Source organism: Castor canadensis, chromosome 2 (genome assembly GCF_047511655.1).
Source record: "Castor canadensis chromosome 2, mCasCan1.hap1v2, whole genome shotgun sequence".
NCBI classification, from domain to species: Eukaryota; Metazoa; Chordata; class Mammalia; order Rodentia; family Castoridae; genus Castor; species Castor canadensis.
In genome coordinates, this window is record NC_133387.1 from 67,239,538 (window position 1) to 67,259,447 (window position 19,910).

The 19,910-nt window shown below is 45.2% G+C and overlaps 1 protein-coding gene and 1 long non-coding RNA gene across 12 annotated transcripts in view; one reads left to right on the forward strand and one right to left on the reverse strand.

The window, feature by feature from the left end:
* The window catches only part of Atxn7l1 (ataxin 7 like 1), a 214,775-nt gene extending 212,713 nt beyond the window's left edge, over positions 1 to 2,062 (reverse strand). For 3 of the 10 annotated variants that reach the window (XM_074064958.1, XM_074064957.1, XM_020177825.2), the window contains exons 1-3: positions 1,850 to 2,056; positions 951 to 1,158; positions 361 to 429 (exon numbers count right to left, since the gene is read on the reverse strand). In XM_074064958.1, the coding sequence (XP_073921059.1) occupies positions 361 to 429; positions 951 to 1,131 (250 nt within the window). In that variant the 5' untranslated portion in view covers positions 1,132 to 1,158; positions 1,850 to 2,056. Of the gene's footprint in view, positions 1 to 360; positions 430 to 950; positions 1,159 to 1,849 lie in introns of all 10 variants that reach the window. The other 7 variants (XM_020177826.2, XM_020177824.2, XM_020177834.2 and 4 more) reach the window with 5 other exon arrangements.
* On the forward strand, positions 1,364 to 19,440 carry LOC109695370 (uncharacterized). Of its 2 annotated transcripts, XR_012445196.1 has the most exons (4): positions 1,364 to 1,824; positions 9,348 to 9,493; positions 17,462 to 17,536; positions 17,696 to 19,440. It is a non-coding gene; the product is annotated as an uncharacterized lncRNA (long non-coding RNA). The 2 variants fall into 2 exon arrangements; XR_012445195.1 differs by lacking the exons at positions 17,462 to 17,536; positions 17,696 to 19,440 and adding an exon at positions 9,944 to 13,582.
* The last annotated feature ends 470 nt before the right edge of the window (positions 19,441 to 19,910 follow it).

The window sequence follows — 19,910 nt, forward strand, 5'->3', positions numbered from 1 at the left end:
AAACTGTTGGGCGCCTATCCACAAGGAAGGCCTGAATGCTTATGAAAGGAGCCCCATTCCTCATCAAAAGGATCTCACCCCCCCCCATGGCCAATGATGTTCCAAAGGAGAATGGTAGCTATGCATCAGGAGGTTGTCGCCTGGATGCCGACTGAAGTGCAGTAAACTTCTCCCCCCGCCCCCCCCACCAGTTGTATTTATACTTTGAAAGAAGTTAACATGAAGCAGTCACCTGGGTGTGCTCAATTTTTGACAAGCCTTAGTCACTCTGTACCCAGCAGAACAATTCACATTATATTCCAAATCCTGTGAAGATTCTGCCACACATGCTAACACTAAAACGCCAGTAGCTCCACTTACCTTCTTTATTAAGCCTCATAACCTCCCTGCTTTTTCCACCCTCTTTTCCAGCCTCTTCTAAATCTACATCTGCAGATGAAAAAGAAAAGGAAAAAAGAAAATGAGGAAAAAAGGGGGGGAAAAGCCAAAGTCAAGGGGGGAGGGAGAGTGTTTATTTGCAAACAGATCGATATAAATACTGTAAATGAAAATCTTTCAAAAATTGACAATGCAACATTTTCTACCCAAGTCTGGGTTTCCATCTACCTGGCCCAGATAGGTACCAAAAAAAAAAAAAAAAAAAAAAACTATGCAAGCAGCAACAGAGTAGCCTTTTAAACAGATAACAGCGTGGGGCTGCGAAAGCCCACCCCGCAGGCTGCCACGGGGAGCCGGGCACAGACAGACAGACAGACAGACAGCCCTGGCAGCCGGGCCTCTCTCTGTGCACTGATGATCTGTCTCTGTGTGTATTTATTTAGAGAGAGGGAGAAGCATGGAGGACACCGGGGGCCACTCTCTCTCTCACACACACACTTTTTCCCAGTGGCTCTAGGTGAATGGAAAGGTTACAGGATAATAAAAGGAGGAGGAGGCGGTGGGGTTCTTACTGTCGGAGCAGTGTAATTTGGCGGCGTCGATCCAGGAGGACCAGGGTTTGCCCAGAAACGCCTCCGGACTGGGCACTTTGCGATCCAGTGTCGCCATTGCTCTTCCTTCTTGTTGCTTTTTCCCTGTTCCTTCGGCAGCAGCAGCCGAGAGACACGGGATTCGAGAACGCTCCGACGTCATCTTCGGAACGTTCCGACATTGAATGTTCTGAAAGGGGGAGGGAGGGAGGGAGGCGGAGGAGGGAGGAGGAGGGGCCGCCGCTCGGCGCCCGGCCGGACTCGGCTCGGCTGTGCTTGCGGCGCGCGGCCGCTGGGGGCGCCATAGAGGCGCCTGCCGCCCGCGCCCGCCGAACGCAAGCCAGGGGAGGGGCCGTGCCGCTGAGCCAGCCAGCGAGCCGGAGCCGGAGCCGGAACCCGGAGCCCGGAGCCCGGAGCCCGGAGTCCGGAGTCCGGAGTCCGGAGCCTGCAGCCGCCAGGGCGGAGATGCTGCCGCCACCACCCTCGCCTGCCTCGGCTCCCGAGGTCAGGCCGGAACAACCGGCCCGGACTCGGGGTCGAAGGAGAGCTCCTCTTTCCCGCAGAGTTGCAGCTGGAGCACCCAAAGTTTCGCATGCACCGTGTCCCTCCCTCCCCGGGGTTCTGTCTCCCACGGCCAGGTACCCCCCGTGGGGAATCCCGGCAACTTAGTGGGGCGGAGCCGAACAGGTTTGCACCGCTTACCCCCAGGCCAGGGAGGGGGCTTTGGGACCTCGTCTCCCAGCCATCACCCCCTTCACCCTTTTTCCTCTCCTGGTGGACCTTGGACCCGGGAGATTCCGCGGATGCCTATAGGAGCTGAAAGCAATGGGTAGATGGAAGTGGTTCTAAACAGCAGGTGAGTGGGGGGCGACAGGAGCTACCTTCCCATCTCAGCGCGCTTGCAAAACTCGAGGTTCAGTCTGGGCAGATCCTGCGCGAGCGTGTGGCGGGCTGGCAGAACCCGGCCCTGCGGGGACTTTGCCCGGAATCCGCCGGGCTGGAGAGCGAACCCACCGCGCGCGGAAGGCGATGCCCGCGCCTCGCCCTGCGGGGAAAAGGCGGTGGCCCGGGACAGCGCAGCATCCCACAGCCAGAAGGTGGATTTCTGGGGGAAATCACGTGAGGTTAACTGCCCTGATCAGCTCGAAAGGAAGGGATCGCTAGGTTCACTCTGGATTTTGGACGTTTGGTGTTTTGAGATTTCCCTCCTGTCTCTAGGGTAGGTAACAAAGGCCTTAAAAGGTCTTCTGTCATCTCTAATTTTTTTTTAACTAGTAATGACTTAAAATATGTAGACACACCTACCCCGTAATCAATAATTTTTCCTCTATTTCCCCAGCACCCTTAAATTCTCACTATTGCTGTTTCCCAAGTGTTCATTTGCCCCGTAGCTGAAGCATTAACTTGAAGTTGCTTTATCCTGAATTCTACCCTGGCTGTGCCGTCTAACACCCTGGCACTTGGTACCCTGTAGCTCAAAGCCAGTGTTAGGATGGGCGATGAAGGAGGACCTTCATCCTCCTTCATCGTGTTTGTGCTCATTTCACCGTACTGTTTGTGACAATATATGGGGACAAATCCCATTCCCACTGCTCTCTTCGTAGGGGTTTCCATGTAGCTAGGAGAATGGAGAATTCCCACCTTAAAGATTGGTGGGGTTAACAAATATTTATCATTCATCACCCTCATGATATGCTGGACACTGTTCTTGACATTTCCATCCATCCGTCTGTCCATCCATGCAGCCTTCCATCTAACGTCTTTTTTAACCACTATTGCCTCCCATGGACTAGCCGCCCTCAGGAGGGGAAGACAAGTGACACCCATCCTGGCTCTCACAGAGTTGTAGTCTGGTGGTCTGGAAGAAGGAAGGCAGGAAACTTACCAACTTCTTGGGGAGACATGACACACAGAGCGATGAGCCATTGCAGTGAGTGTTGTGGCCTCCCAGGGCTCTGCTGATTCGTAGGAGGAGGTTTAGGAGTGATCAGAAAATGTGTCACAGAGCAAATGGAATCTGCTTTACATTTGGAAATTGAGAAGGATTTATAATGGGAAGGTGAGAGCTGGTCTTGCTAAGGAAGGGGGAACTTTGATGTCAGCAGAGGCTTCTAGCTGAGCATAAGCCTGGGTTTGGGGGTTGAGCACAGTTTACCTGGAATGGTGAGTTTCAATTGGGGGCTAGGGGGACGATGGGTTAGGGGAGCCAGGCCTGGGGCAAATTATGCACTGAACGGTGGCTGAAAATCTGGATTTTGTCTGAAATAGGGAGCCACTGAGGGCTTTCTGCACTGGAAAGGTAAGTTTAGAGTGTGACTTAGAGAGATTATTCTGGCTGTAGCATCCAGGACATTTTGGCATATGAAGGCTGCTTTAAAAAGTAATGCTGTAATATTCATGGTATGAAGAGCTGAAAGGCTGAACTTTGTGGGGGTGTGCCAGTGGAGGAGCTCTAGAAAGTGAGTCTCTTCTGCTTCCTGTTTTTCTTCTTTTATGGTCTGTGTTGGTGTTTGTTCATTTATTGTTGTGCATGCATGGAAGATGCAGGCAGTCTCTAAGAGGGCGCCGCCCTGGTGATCACTACCTCCTGGCATTCATGCCCTTGCCCGATCCCCACTCCTTTAGTGCAGGCTGGACCTGGTGACTTCCTTTCAGCAAACAATATAGCAAAAGCAATGGGATGTCATTTCTGGCATTAGGTTACAAAAAGAATGTGGCTTCTGTTTTGCTTGTTCTCTCTTGCACTCCCTGGCTTGCTCTAAAGGAAGCCCACTGCTCCCCTTTGAGTTGTGAGCTGCTAGGTGGAGAGGTCCATGTGACAAGGAACCTCTGTTTCTTGTGTCTGTGTGAGGGAAGCCTCTGGCCAGTGAGAGCCTCAGGTTCTTGGTCCAACAGGCATTGAAGAGCTGAGTTCTGCCAATAGCCATGTGAGTAAGGCCATTTTGGGAATCAGTGACTTTAGCCTACAGAATTGTCTTCTCTCCTGGGAGCCACTGTAAATCACTGAAAATGATGCATTGGCTCAGCATTAGAAGTCACAGACCCTCTGTTACAGAGGTACAAGTCATTGGCTTCATATTTTGACATTAGTGTGCTTCCTTGCATTCTTTCAAGTGGAGTCTAGTACCTAGGCCTGAAGATGGTATGACAGCCTAAACATTCTTCTAGCTGGGTGGATTTTACTTTGTAGCATAGTAAAGTAAGGGAAGAAATCCAATGGTGATTTTCATCTCTACAAAAGAAGTCTTGGAACTGGTGGAGTGACTTAAGAGGTAGAACATGTGTCTAGCAAGCATGAGACTCTTGAGTTCAAACCCTGGTCTGGTACCACGGGAGAGAGAGAGAGAAAGAGAGAGAGAGAGAGAGAGAGAGAGAGAGTCGTCTTTGATGCATTGCCGTGTTTAATTGGTAAAGTGAATATATATATATATAGTTGCAGTTGGAATGATGTCCTGTTGCTGTTGCAGAGTTTCCAACATTCCAGTTTCTCCACTGACTATAGAGATTATAGTATCAATATTATCATAATGTGAAATTATAAACCCCTTCCTTTGTCCACCATAACTTGGTTGAATAACACGGCTGTCAACTAAATTGCATAGCTGGGAGCTAGAGAATAAAGAAAACATCGCTCATCAAACAACTAGACATTTACACTTGACTTTGGATGAAAATTGAGGTCAGTTGGGTCAACACGGTGCATGTATACTATTATGTGTAGATTTATACTCATATCAACCAGGTAGATGGCAAACTTATTGCAAATCTGAATTCCATTTGGTAGTAAATGGTTGCAAATACAGTCAGAGGTAAGAAGACATTCATACATTCTTATTAGGAATGAAGTGACCTTCAAAACAGTGATTGAAAGCCCGTAAATATGTTTGTGGGATAAATGATCTAGCAGAGGCATAACACCTCTTCCCCTCATGACTAATGTTTAGGAAGACAAAGGGGATATAAATATTTTCATTGTTTTATTATCTTAACAAAATGACAGATTTTGATTAAAAAGGAAACTGTCCCATGGACCAAATAAAGAAATACGTTCTACAGAGATGACGATGGAAAATGCCTATTTAACCTGAACAGCACTTGGTTCTGTGGAAATGTGCCTCTAATGCGTATCCTGCATTCAGCAGTCGGAGTCACGTGCTGCCTCACCACAGTGTGGCATAGAAGAGAAAGGGACCCTTAGCTGTCACTGAGGACATGAAAGGCCCGCTGGGGTTCAGGCGCTGTGTGTACACCTTACTTCCTGCCTAGACTGCCATTGGGAGTTACCTGGAGACAGTGAGGAGAAAGTGACATGTTCTGTTAAAATGAGGTGTCCGCAGGATTGTTTGATGTTCTTTGCCTTAATTGAATCCATCTATCCCATCTGCCACTCTTCTCTCTAGATTTATTTCCCTAACCCACTCTCCCTGAGAGTTGTAATTTGGGGGAAATTTGTTGCATAAGTTGTTGCTCTTTCTAAAAGCTGTGGCATCTGGAGGGCAGGTGTGCCTTCTACCTTGCTTGCCAGACATCTTCCCGCCTCTTCCCTGCCCCTCCTATGCAGATGGATTGGAAACAGGACTGGGATAAAAGACCCCAGTAGCAGCAGGAGTGGGAAAGAGAGGAGTTCCAGGTCTTTGCTGACCGACTGCACCAGGGCCCCAGCCATGTGCAGGTCTGGACAAACATGGACTGTGTTAATAAATAAAACTACAAAAACTTTCCACTCTGGCTGGGGCAGAAAGCTGCAATGGGAGTCTCACTCCCTGCAGAGTCGTCTCTGACTGTGGTCTCTGGGGCTCCCTGGAACCACTCTGATGTGCCAGGAGGCAGAGGCCTCCCTGTTCCCCAAATGTGGCAGATTCAGCCCCATTCTCAGCCTCTGCCTGTTCACAAGGGTTCGACAGGAAGAGTGGGAGCCTCTGGTCTTTTACCTAAATATAAATAAATTTAGCATTAGTGTGCACATATTAATCGTAGTAAAGCCCACCTAGTCCAGCAAACTCGCCATTTAATGTAGTTGGGGAGGCAGTGCAGGGCGGAGACCAGGAAGCAGGTTTGAGATTGCAGTTGTAAATTGCAGTCACCTTTTGGGCCCTTGCTTGAAATCCTTCCTTAATCCATCTGAACCTCAGTTTCTTCATCTGTTAAATGGGTGCTAAGGTTCCTCTCTTGAGATTCTTGTGAGGATTGGGTGAGAGGCTGGGTATAGAGCCCCCACACAAGGCCTGGTATGTGGCAGGCCACATACATGTTTCCTGTGATTATTTCTTTAGTGATGATATGTTAGGACTGTAGACAGCAGCTGCCAGTTGGAAGCAGGTGGTACTCTCATGCCAGGAGTGGCACATGTCGTAGCTTCTGATAGACATTCTTTTGCTCAGAAAGGAAGCTGAAGCGCTTCCCTTCCCTTTGCACAGAGCTGCTGCCCTGTGGCAATGATGTAGAGACCTCTGTCTGAAATTTCTGCCCCAAACTTCACCTTGACATGCACATCACGGTAGGGTAATATCCCTTCTTGCAGGACAGACTGTTAGACCTTTTCTTATGCACAGGATCTGCAAAGTCTATCTGGTTGGGGACAAAGCTGTCTTTGTATGATGGTATCAAGTTATCTCACTAGTAAGCAGAATGGGGTCTTCCAAATATTGGTGTCCTAGGAAAATTTCTTTTCTTTTGCAAAAGAAACTTAATATTGAATTCTAAAAATCATACAGGACCAGGTCTTCCTCTTGAGGTAGTAAAACAATAGAGATTGGGGAAATTCCCTCTGAATGTTTTCTTCTAACATGGTCACTCACCTGTCTCTAGGTCCTAAGGCGGTTTTTTGTGGCTTGAGCCACAAGCACCCAGCTGCAAAGGCATTTTTTCATGCCATTTTCTGTATTTACTACCTTAACTGTAGATAATACTGCAGTGTGTATGTGTGTGTGTGTGTGTGTGTCTGTAAAATGTGAATAATTTCATTTTGTGGATATTGTTCAACTTTTGTTTTTTCATATACACAATGTCATTACATGTGGAATGCCTTATTCTTTTTAACTTCTGCATAGTATTCCACAGCATGATCTAGAGTCTATTTGTCTGTTATCTTATTGATGGACTTTTAAGTTTATAGTCTTATTAAAAACTTAAAATGCTTTGTGGGCACACGTGAGAGTAGAACTGCTGGGTGTGTGCATTTTCTATTGTAATTGTTCTGCCAAATTGTCTTATAAAGTAGCTGATGAATTTATACACCCACTAGCACTGGGGTGCCCTTTCCTTCACACCCTAGTGTTCAACATTCTGAAACATGTTAACTTTTGCCAATGTTATGAGTAAAGCGTATCTTATTTAATTTGTATTTGTCTTGTTTCTAGGGTGTTTTTGAATGTCTTCCTCACTCTGTAAATTGTTATATCTTTTGATGACCCATTATTGGTATTTTTAAATCTCTGTGTTGATTCTTAGGAATCTTCCATACATCCTAGATTTAGGTCTTTTGTTTGAAAACCGTGTCATTTTCCAGCTTGTTGTTTTTCTTTTATTAATCTTATTTATGGCATCTTTTCCATACACGTTTTCCTCCAATTTGGATGCAGTGGGATGTGTCAGACTTTCCTTGAGACCTTTCACTTTGTATTTTGCTTACAAAGACTTCCTGTTCCTCACAGTCAAAAGATATTTTCTCTTTATGCTTCATGGTTTTTGTTTTACCTTTAGATCTCCAGGTTTTGTGAGATAAAAAGTTAACTTTGGCTCTTTCTCCAGTGTCCCGTCACCTGCATCCGCACACTGAGCTGTCTCTCCCTGTCACAGACCTGCTACTCACAGGATGTATACACAGGATGTCACGAGCTCTCTTCTCCGTTCCGTTGTTTGAGCTGGTTTTTCCCTGTACCAATTCCACACTGTCTTAATTATTCTTGTTTTAAAATATGCTTTCCTGTCTATTAGGAAAAAAATGTTCTGTCCCATCATGGATTCAGAAAATTCTAGCTCCAAAACTGTGGTTGTTAGTCCTGAGCAGTGTGTTACATGTGACAGTGTTCAGGATTTGTCACAGGACATCTCACAATAGAGATCTGCCCTGTCAGGAAGATTGCTGAAAATCCAGCTTCTCTTTGTGCCCAATGGTACCACAAAGTCAGGAAGTTGGGCCCACTGGCCACAACCAGCTTGGATCTTTTTTCTTTGTCTTTTCTTCTTTCTTTTGGTGATAACTGGAGTCTGAACTTAAGGCCTCATACTTGCTAGGTGGGCGCTCTACCACCTGAGCCACTCCTTCAGTCCTCCAGTTTGGATCTTAATGAAGCTTCCCTCGAGGCAATTTCTGAAACCGAGCACCTCAAACTTGGGAAATCCATTGTCTCCTGAGTTTCTAAAAATGCCAACCCCTGTGGGTGGTGGCTGGAATTCTGCCGACTGATTTGACCACTCCAGTCTGTCAGTCATCCCCGGAGGGAGAATATGGTGCCAGGAGCGTGAAGGCTGGAGGAGAGAAGTAGGCCTGGGTTGGTAGCTTGAACCCTCAGGCCTCCAAGAGAGGACAGGGCTGGAGGTCTCCTTAGGGAGAGGAGAGAGGCAGGTGGACCGACTCTGAGGCTAAGGGCCAGGCCGGGCAGCAGCAGAGAGGGGACCTGTCTGGGAGGTTCTTGGTGTGGCTCTGAGTCCTTTGAATCAGTATCCCGTTGTTCTGTGTTGTCATTTCTTTTACTTGACCCAAACTTTTAATGAAATGGCCTGGCCATAGTTAAGGCTTTGCTCTTACATGGGAGCCACAGTAAGAAGGCTGGAAGTGTCTCCTTTTTCTTCATGCCAGCACCATGTGGTGACAGCACCATTATTCAAGGGAAGGGAGAAGTTGGAGGACCTCTGAGGTGGCCGTGTACCCAGGAAGGTGGAAACCAGGCTGTGAGGCCTCAGGCAGCCACCAGCTCTTCTTGATAGCTTTTCCTCACTTCAGTACTTCCCAAAGCAGGGTGTCCTGCCAGGGTTTGGGTTTTACTTAAGTGACAGGAAACAGAAGCCTGGAATCTTTAAGGTCACAGCGGAGCTTAAGGTCCAGGTGTCCTTTGCTTGGAGGTCAGCTTGCTCCTTCAAGAGCGACTCGGGGCCCAGGCACTTCAGCTCCCGCGTGGGCCATGTTGCTCACCCAGGGCCAGTTTGCCATCCCTCCCCTCCCCAGAGGCTGTGTGGCAGCTTGGAGACAAGCTTGGTTGTCCTGCGCGCGTGAGGGTACTGCTGACGTCAGCGCGTGGAAGGCAGGCGAGCATCCCGCAGTGAGATCCACGGACAGCGTCCCTCAGCAAAGGCTTATCCTGTCCGTGCAGATGGCGGTGAGGTGGAGAACCCCACGAAAGGCGAGGTAATACCAGGTTTTCCTCCTCTCATTTTCAGGTCCTGGATGGCTCACCCTTGTCAAATGCTTTGCTACTGCGGCTTCTCCGATCACACAGAATCCTAGCAAGAGCGGGGTGAGACCCAGCATTGCTACTAGAAAAACCCAAGGCCTTTTCACTTTCAGTATTTGAAGACCCAAATATGTGAGTGGATAAATGACATTTGTGGAATCAAGGAGAATGTGAGCTCTCTACTTGTGAATGTAGTTACTATGTGACAAGCATGTTCTGTAGCCTCTTCTTGTCTGCATCTTTTACAGAATGGTGCCTTTCTCCTCCAGTGGGAGGGATGGCTCATTAGGGCCAAGACGTCCATGCCAGATAGCTCTTATTATTCCCAGCTTTCAGGTGGTGAAATTGAGGCTCACAGGGGAGGGCAAACAAGGCACCAGCTCCTCCCTCCCTCCCTCCCTCCCCCGCTCCCTTATTCCTTCATTTCCTTCCTTCCTTCCTTCTTTTTCTTTTTTGGCAGTACTAGGGTTTGAACTCAGGGCCTCACACCTGCAAAGCAAGTGCTGTACCACTTGAGCCACGCCCACAACTCTTTTTAGCTTTAGTTATTTTTTCTGATAGCATCTTGTGTTTTTGCCCTAGGCTGGCCTGGCCTTTGATCCTGCATCTCTGGAGTAGCTGGTTTCTTATATTCCCAAGTTATCAAACACCTGGCTAGAACTGCTGCATAAATTGTGCACTGCACAACTGTGCCACTTCTAAGGGATTACTATTCATATCACAGACATCACAGACATATTGTGCTGATTTGCCTGGCAGATAGGGTGAAGTGGCTTATTCTTACAAAATCAGGAATATAGGGGCTATTTTCTAACAGGTTGGTACAAAGTTTCTTGAAGAAGGTGTGCTTTTTGTCATGCTAACAATGGGGCTAGGTGCACCAGCAGAAGAAGTGGCGATATTGACAACTCTTTCTATGTGCGACCAGCTCAATTGGGAGGTCTACTCTTTGCTTGAAGAGGTCTTGCCCTCCCTTGCTGACCATGGTGTGATTGCACGTTAACCTGCCTCGTGGAGTGATGCAGGTTACCAGGAATGCACTTGAGTCAGCAGATTTCCCAAGAAGTCCCTCCTGCATGAAAAATGAAGACAAAGGCTTTGGTGTCTAATTTTGGTGTTTACACCTCAGCTGGGGCTTAAGCCACCCTAAGCTTGGCTAGGAGAAAGAGACATTGACATGTGTATCGGTTTAATAAACTTGGCAGTGGGGAGGTGCAAAGAGTATCGTTTCAATTATAGATTGACCCAGGATTGATTGAGCAATGTGTGTTGTTCAGGCTGTGATCAATGCCAAGTAATGGCAGGTGCTGGACTCTTAGGTGGGTAGAGGAGGGGGTGGAGGATGGTAAATGTTGGAGAATTGATCAGCTGATGAGCTCCACGAGGGCTCTTTTGATACTCAGAGAAGCAAAATGCATGTAAAACTGTGTTGTAAGGTGGGATCCATAGCATTGCAAGTGTTGACATAGCCCGTCCAAGCTTTTAGCCTTTGTGCCGATGCAGCCCTCTTTAGCACATGGGTCACTGCCTCCCAATGCTGTGTTCTGACTTTGGTCCGAATCCTTGGGGTGAGTCCACTCATGGTGTTTGGAGGAGAAACGCCTTGGCGATTGCTTCCAGTAAGATCTTCATTTTTTCCATTTATGAAAATATCCTTGCATTTAAGAAATGGCATTAAATAAGACAATTTTTCTATTATCCCTAGTAGTTTCCCCACCTGGGTTGGGGTGGAGTATATAAAGCAATTACAACCCTCATTTTATAATCAGAATAAGAGAGATTGGCAGATGCTGGGCACTGGTGGCTCACGTCTATAATCTAGCTATTGGAAACAGAAATTAGGAGGATCTTGGTTCCAGGCCAGCCCAGGCAAAAAGTTTGAAAGCTCCCATTTCAATAGAAAAGGCTGGGCATGATGGTGTACACTGTCATCCCAGCTATCTTGGGAAGCATAAATAGCAGGATCAAGGTCCAGACCAGCCTGGGCAAAAAGCAAGACCCTATCTCAAAAATAACCAGAGCACAAAGGACTAGAGTTGTGTGTCAAGTGGTAAAGCTACCTGCCTAGCAAGCTCTATGCCCTGCATTCAAACTCCAGTACCATTAAAAAAGAAAAACAAGGATAGGTTGAAAGATTTAGCCTTACCTGGCCACATGCCAGGTGCCTGGTGGTATGGACTGAGAGCAGCTGTTTCTCTTAGTAGCTCAACATTTAGGTTGAGGTAGCTGTACATGCAATCAAAAAATGGAGAAGAGGCTAGCCTGTGAGCATGTGCTAATCTGATGTGAAGATAATAAATGCCACAGGATGCTGAGCAGGACAGGTAGCCATGGTGGGCAGCTATGACTTGGGAGAGAGAAACCTGAGCTGGCTGACAGGCTAAGAGGATATAAACAGCTGGTGGGCAGAGTGACCCAGTGCAAGTAGATGGATGGGGCTGTGGGCATCTTAAGTTAGTGCCTGTCATGGAGATAACAGTTCCCCAAAGCAAAACCCTTAGTGGACCACAGGTAAGTCCTGGGATGGGGGAGTATAAAATCGAGAGGAGTTTAAGACAGTAACACAGTGTTTCCAAGATTACAGTCTACAGTGTGAGATAACAGCTGTCAAACGCTATATTCCCTGATAAATACTTTTTATCAAGAACAGCTCTTTACCTTTAAAGAAGAACTGATACCAACCCTCCTTAAACTGTTCCATGAAATAGAAAGGGAAGGAAAACTGCCAAACACATTTTATGAAGCCAGTATTACACTTATCCCAAAACCAGGCAAAGACACCTCCTAAAAGGAGAACTATAGGCCAATCTCCTTAATGAACATTGACGCAAAAATCCTCAACAAAATAATGGCAAACCGAATTCAACAATACATCAAAAAGATTATTCACCATGACCAAGTAGGCTTCATCCCAGGGATGCAGGCCTGGTGGAGTGGCTCAAGTGGTAGAGCACCTGCCTAGCAAGTGTAAATCCCTGAGTTCAAACCCCAGTGCCACCAAAAAACAAAACAAAAAAAAAACCATCCCAGAGATGCAGGGGTGGTTCAACATATGAAAATCAATAAATGTAATAAACCACATTAACAGAAGCAAAGACAAAAACCACTTGATCATCTCAATAGATGCAGAAAAAGCCTTTGATAAGATCCAACACCATTTCATGATAAAAGCTCTAAGAAAACTAGGAATAGAAGGAAAGTACCTCAACATTATAAAAGCTATATATGATGAACCTACAGCCAGCATTATACTTAACGGAGAAAAACTGAAACCATTCTCTCTAAAATCAGGAACCAGACAAGGATGCCCACTATCTCCACTCCTATTCAACATAGTACTGGAATTCCTAGCCAGAACAATTAGGCCAGAAGAAGGAATAAAAGGAATCCAAATAGGTAAAGAAACTGTCAAAATATCCCTGTTTGCGGACTACATGATCCTATACCTTAAAGACCCAAAAAACTACTCAGAAGCTTCTAAACATCACCAATAGCTATAGCAAGGTAGCAGGATATAAAATCAACATAGAAAAATCATTAGCATTTCTATACACTAACTGAGCAAACTGAAAAAGAGTGTATGAAAACAATTCCATTTACAATTGCCTCAAAAAAAAAATCAAATACCTAGGTGTAAACCTAACAAAAGATGTGAAAGACCTCTACAAGGAAAACTATAAACTTCTGAAGAAAGAGATTGAGGAAGACTATAGAAAGTGGAGAGATCTCCCATGCTCATGGATTGGTAGAATCAACATAGTAAAAATGTCTATACTCCCAAAAGTAATCTACATGTTTAATGCAATTCCCATCAAAATTCCAATGACATTCATTAAAGAGATTGAAAAATCTACCGTGAAATTTACATGGAAACACAGGAAGCCAGGAATAGCCAAGGCAATACTCAGTCAAAAGAACAATGCAGGAGGTATCACGATACCTGACTTCAAACTATATTACAAAGCAATAACGATAAAAACAGCATGGTACTGGCACAAAAACAGACATGAAGACCAGTGGAACAGAATAGAGGACCCAGATATGAAGCCACACAACTATAACCAACTTGTCTTTGACAAAGGAGCTAAAAATATATGATGGAGAAAAAGCAGCCTCTTCAACAAAAACTGCTGGGAAAACTGGTTAGCAGTCTGCAAAAAACTGAAACTAGATCCATGTATATCACCCTATACCAAGATTAACTCAAAATGGATCAAGGATCTTAATATCAGACCACAAACTCTAAAGTTGATACAGGAAAGAGTAGGAAATACTCTGGAGTTAGTAGGTATAGGTAAGAACTTTCTCAATGAAACCCCAGCAGCACAGCAACTAAGAGATAGCATAGATAAATGGGACCTCATAAAACTAAAAAGCTTCTGTTCATGAAAAGAAATGGTCTCTAAACTGAAGAGAACACCCACAGAGTGGGAGAACATATTTGCCAGCTACACATCAGACAAAGGACTGATAACCAGAATATATAGGGAACTTAAAAAACTAAATTCTCCTAAAACTAATGAACCAATAAAGAAATGGGCAAGTGAACTAAACAGAACTTTCTCAAAAGAAGAAATTCAAATGGCCAAAAAACATGAAAAAATGCTCACCATCTCTAGCAATAAAGGAAATGCAAAATAAAACCACACTAAGATTCCACCTCACCCCTGTTAGACTAGCCATCATTAGCAACACCACGAACAACAGGTGTTGGCGAGGATGCAGGGAAAAAGGAACCCTCTTACACTGTTGGTGGGAATGTAAACTAGTACAACCACTCTGGAAAAAAATTTGGAGGCTACTTAAAAAGCTAAACATTGATCTACCATTTGATCCAGCAATACCACTCTTGGGGATATACCCAAAAGACTGTGACACAGGTTACTCCAGAGGCACCGGCACACCCATGTTTATTGCAGCACTATTCACAATAGCCAAGTTATGGAAACAGCCAAGATGCCCCACCACTGACGAATGGATTAAGAAAATGTGGTATCTCTACACAATGGAATTTTATGCAGCCATGAATTTTATGCATCACTGGTAAATGGATGGAATTGGAGAACATCATTCTGAGTGAGGTTAGTCTGGCCCAAAAGATCAAAAATCGTATGTTCTCCCTCATATGTGGACATTAGATCAAGGGCAAACACAACAATGGGATTGGACTTTGAGCACATGATAAAAGTGAGAGCACACAAGGGAGGGGTGAAGATAGGTAAGACACCTAAAAAATTAGCTAGCATTTGTTGCCCTCAACACAGAGAAACTAAAGCAGATACCTTAAAAGCAACTGAGGCCAATAGGAAAAGGGGAACAGGTACTAGAGAAAAGGTTAGTTCAAGAAGAATTAACCTAGAAGGTAACACACACACACAGGAAATTAATGTGAGTCAACTCCCTGTATAGCTATCTTTATCTCAACCAGCAAAAACACTTGTTCCTTCCTATTATTGCTTATACTCTCTCTACAACAAAATTAGAAATAAGGGCAAAATAGTTTCTGCTAGGTAGTGAGGGGGTGGTGGGAGAGGGAGGGGGGGAGTGGGTGGTAAGGGAGGGGGTGGGGGCAGGGGGGAGAAATGACCCAAGCCTTGTATGCACATATGAATGAAAAAAAAAAAAAAAGAAGAACAGGTCTTTAAAATTAGGGTTCTATTGATCCAAATAAGCTAATAAGGTGACAAAGATGAACTTTTTAAGATTCTTTAGCCATTTGATTGGGATGTTTAGAAACTACACCCAGTTGTAGTAATGGGAAGATCTGACACCTCACACTGGTTATTTCAGAGACAGGGCAGGCAGAACTTTCACTTTAATTAGGCTGACCAAATGGCTGGGTTGCTGAGGAGTGCCAGGCAGCACTGGTCATACCAGCAAAATTATTAATAGCTTTCATTTCAGACTCAGAAGTGTCCTGGTTTGGATGATAAATTGTATGGTTACTCTAATTGTAAGTGATGCTCCTTGGACTTTTTTGTTTAGTCTGTGAATCCTCGGTGACAAAAAGGATGTTCCCAGCTTCCAGGGTCTTTGCCCACACCTGCACACTGTCTTTTGGAAATGCTTGTATTTTTTCCCTTGCATGAAGCAATCATTGCAAAAAAATTCTGAAGGAAAAAGTCATAAGTAAAAGTGATCATAAACCTAGGAATAAGTGTTAGTATTATGATTTATATGCATATATATCTAGGTATTGCTATTTACACATTATGTATCTATCTGTCATATATTTATACAGTTTTAGATCTCCATCCTGCAAACCAAGCCACTTGGAGTGGCATTTCATATCTACATATGTAGATATGGATATAAACATACTACCTAATACTATGTATTTAGAACTGTATAATAACACAGTTAATTTAGATTTATCAATATAATCACTCTTTAATTATCACTTTTAATGACCACGTAAGATTATAGTGAATGTTTGTACTTAATATATAATACATTTAATCCTCAACTGTGTGCATTTAAGTTTTGATTTTTAAATAAATTATTAACAATGCTGTGATGGAAGTTTTGTATAGCTAAATCTTTTTTTCACATCTATGTTGATTTGTATAAGATGCTTTACTATAGATGCAAGTAATTGCACACATCTCTGGAGTGTGTGAGAATTCCCATTTCCCCATGACTTCATCTGTGTGGTATCTACCATTCTTTTTCATCTTTCAGTCTGGGGAAAGAATTTCATCTGGTTATTTTCAGTGGTATCTTTGTTTTTTGGTTTTTTTAATATAAATTGCCTACTTTTCTGTTGGAGTGTTCATCTTTTTCTCATTGAATAGTAAAAGCTATTTATATATTAAATAAAACGACTCTTTATAGCTTACAGGGTTTATTTTTAAGTTGCTATTTGTCTTTTAACTTTATTTATAGTAGATTTCTGTGTGTGCATGTGGATGTGTGGATTCAGAGCCCTTTCCTTTATGGAGTTATGTTTTCTTAAAGGACCAGGTTTTCTATTTTATTTTGTGGTTCTGGGGTTTGAACTCAGGGCCTCACACTTGCTAGGCAGGCACTCTTACCACCTGAGCCACTCTACCAGCCCTAGGACCAGGTTTTCATCAAAATTAACCTGTGAAGCTTTCTCATATGATGCTCTCAAACACCTTGAGCTCCTATTCCATGCTTGATGGCATGGGCATCATAGATGAATGAGGTTTTGTTTCTATTTCTCTGGTCCAGGAAATGTCTTGGAAGAGGTTTAGTCACTTTGCAAATCCACAGAGAAGTCAGTGCAAGTAAGAACTGGTGACATGCATTTTTCTCAGCCACAAAATGTGGGTGCCTCGCTTTGTGGACAGCCATCATGGGAGCTGGAAGGGACCAGTTTGTTTAGATTTGGTGCAGAGTGAATCATATTGTCCCATTGATATGCCTTATAATTGCACTGATGTGTTCTCAAAAAAAAAAAAAAAAGAACAGTGACACCAACTCAAGAGTCTTAAGACATAATCAAATTAAAGAAATACGTAAGGGAGAGAAGGAGGGAGGGGGAAAAAAAGAAAACCACAGCCTGTTGTAGCTCCCCAAAACCAACAGTGTTTCTGGGAATGGTGCTTCCGGTCTTGTGGCAGAGTCACAGGGGCAAGCCAGGCCCACGCACAGCCCATTCTAGGTCTGAGCACTGTGGGCAAGCTTGCGTCTGGGCTCTGACTCTGCTGGGCCAGGGTGAGCCACATGGGAGACCCAAAGACTCTCTCTTTGTCTTCAAACATAGCCTGAGCATCTGGCTTGCTCCTGGGGCCTCTGCTGCACCTGCGTGGGCCTCTGGGTGTTCACAGGGGGAGGGAGCACAGCCACCACCTCCATGGTGCTGAGATGGGGCCATCTGCCTCTGCACTCAAGCTTCTGGAACTTCCCCAGCTGCTGGGCAGTGGGGACTCGGGGACCCAGCCTGGGTGCGACCTCAGGAACAGATGGGGTTGAAGATAGCTCTTGCTGTGGAATGACCCCACTGAGTTTAGGACCCACCCCCCTACCCCTGCCAGATGCTACATTTCTATATGACAGCTCCAGGGGTCCCCTCAATTGGGGGAAGATGCACGAATTTTGGTCTCCCTCTCCCTACCCTCCTATTCACTATCACAGAAGCCAAAGAACTAATTGAGGCCCAGTGCAACCATCCTCAGCCTGCTGGACAGGAGAGAAGAGAATACGAGTGAGGTAAGTCGCTGCCCTCCCAGCACTGTTGGCACAAGTCAGATGGCCACCACAATGAAGAGCTTCCTATCACCCCAACCCCTGGGGAGTCTTAAGGGCCTGGGAGTCGGGGAAGCTGGTTATATTAAAGGAATTATAGCCCCACTCTTTTCTGGTTTTGAGGTCTGGGTTGACAGTGGTAGTGGAGCACGACATCTGTGCACATCCTCAGTCCAGGAGTGTTTGCCAAGCTCTCCTTCATGAGAAATTCTGGACATATCTCCAATTTACAGAGGCATTTCGCAAAGTCACTGACATCTATAGGAGGCCGAATGGTGGCCCCTGAGGATATCGGGTCCTAGTCCGGAGACTGATGAATGTTGCACTATATGGCGAAGTCTTGGCAGAGGGATTAAATGAAGGGTCTTGGGTTGGACAGATGGTCCTGCCTTATCCAGTTGAACAATGATGCCATTGTATATAACCTGACATAAAGAGCGAGGCTGAGGGAGCTTTTATGATGGCACACAAAGAAGAAGAGGAGGCATAATAATGGAGCCCAGAAAGATTAGAAGATGCTGACCTTGAAGATGGAAGACAGCCACAAGCCAAGGAGCACTGGCAGCCATCAGGAGCTAAATAGGCAAGGAGCATAGTCTCCCACTGGAGTCTCTGATGAGAGTGTGACTTTGATTTTGGCCCAGTGAAATCGATGTTGGACTTCTGACCTCCAGAACTGTCAGAGAATAAACTTATGTTGCTCAAAGCCTCCAAATCTGTGGTTATTTGTTACAGTAGCTCCGAGGCCATCTTGCAGGTCAAATGGAAGCCTGGGTCGAGAAGGCAATGCGGGTGATGGAGTCAGGGATATTTAATCAATTCTTGTCTATGCATTCACTCGGGAAATACGTATGGCAATGTGTAAGGCCCAGGAGTCATGGACATTGTCCACTCTGGGGAAGGGAAGGGGTGCAGGTAACAGGTAAATAAAAATACAAGTAACGTAACTTTAGTAACTATCAAGTTAGTTATTGATAAATGCTTTAAAGAGAAAGAATCTGGGCAAAGTGTGTTGGGGGCATCACTCTGGATGGGTAGTCGGAAGGCCTTTCTGATGAGCAATCCTTAGCGCTGAATCCTAAATGTCCAGAGGGAGTTACCACCTGGAGAAAGAGCTCTCCAAGGGCAGCGAGTGGCAAGTGCAAAGGCCCTGAGGTGGGATGGGTGCTGAGACGTGAGCAGAAGGGCTGGATTCCTCCAGGTCAGTGTGGAGAGCCGGCTCTCAGGGAAGGCTGCAAGTCTGCCCTAGGTCCTCTCTTGTGACTAAGTTGGAGGTAACATATATCATATTAATCAGTGTGTGGCTGACATAATGCAGGTAGGACTGGTATTTGGTTAGAGTCAGAGGTTGGGCTTGAAAGTACCATGACTGGTGTGACCAAAACCCAAAACCCTAAAGACAAAATTCAACAAGGACAAAATGTGAGGCCCTGACTTGGGGTTTAACACAATTACTTGCCTGAGTGAGGAAGGGGAAGCCAACCTGAGTGTGCTCCCAGAGTATGAGGGACTGCTGAGAAAGGTGATGCACACGGCCACCTTAAGTTCGGGGCCCAGCTACCACGGCGGGAGGTGGCCAAGGGGTGCCCACTGGGTGGTAAGCACCTCATTCACTCATTCCACTGATAAATGTTCAATGAGCACCTGTGGTGCGCCTGGCGCTGATGACTCTGGGGAAGTAAGAGTGACTAGGACAGAGACAGCTGACCTCCCCAACTGCACTGTAGAGAGACGAGGCAGGCTTAATTGCGTAGGTATCTTTTTTCCAGACTATAAAATTGTTTTATAGTAATAAAACAGCAAAATCAAACAATACAGGAGTATATAACCGAAAAGAAAAATGCCCCCTGAGCTCACACTCCCACCCCAGAGACAGTCACTGTCAGCAGGTTTTTGTGTTTCTTCAACTTTTTAAAAGTATAGTTTAAAAGCATTAAAAATGGGATCATGCCCTTCTGACCTTTCTTCTAGTTTAAAATATTTTGGATATACTCCCACATGAATTCAAAGAAGTTGGTTTCATTTTCATTTTTAATGGCTGAATAATGCTCCCATGCTATGAATGTGCGACAGTGTCCTATTGGTCGAGATGGATGTCATTTCCATTTTTCACTATCGTAATCAGTGCCACAGAGACAATCACTCCGCATTATCTTTTTACATAGCCTGGGGGTGTATTCCTGAAGGTTGAAGTCAGGCAGAAATGCTGTGTCTGATGGTATGAACAGTATAAGCAGTGGATACTGCCGGATTTTCTATTTAGGCTATACTTGAACACAGTGTGCAGGAGAGGACGTGTTTTCTTGCAGCCTTGACAACACCAGATGTTATCAATAAT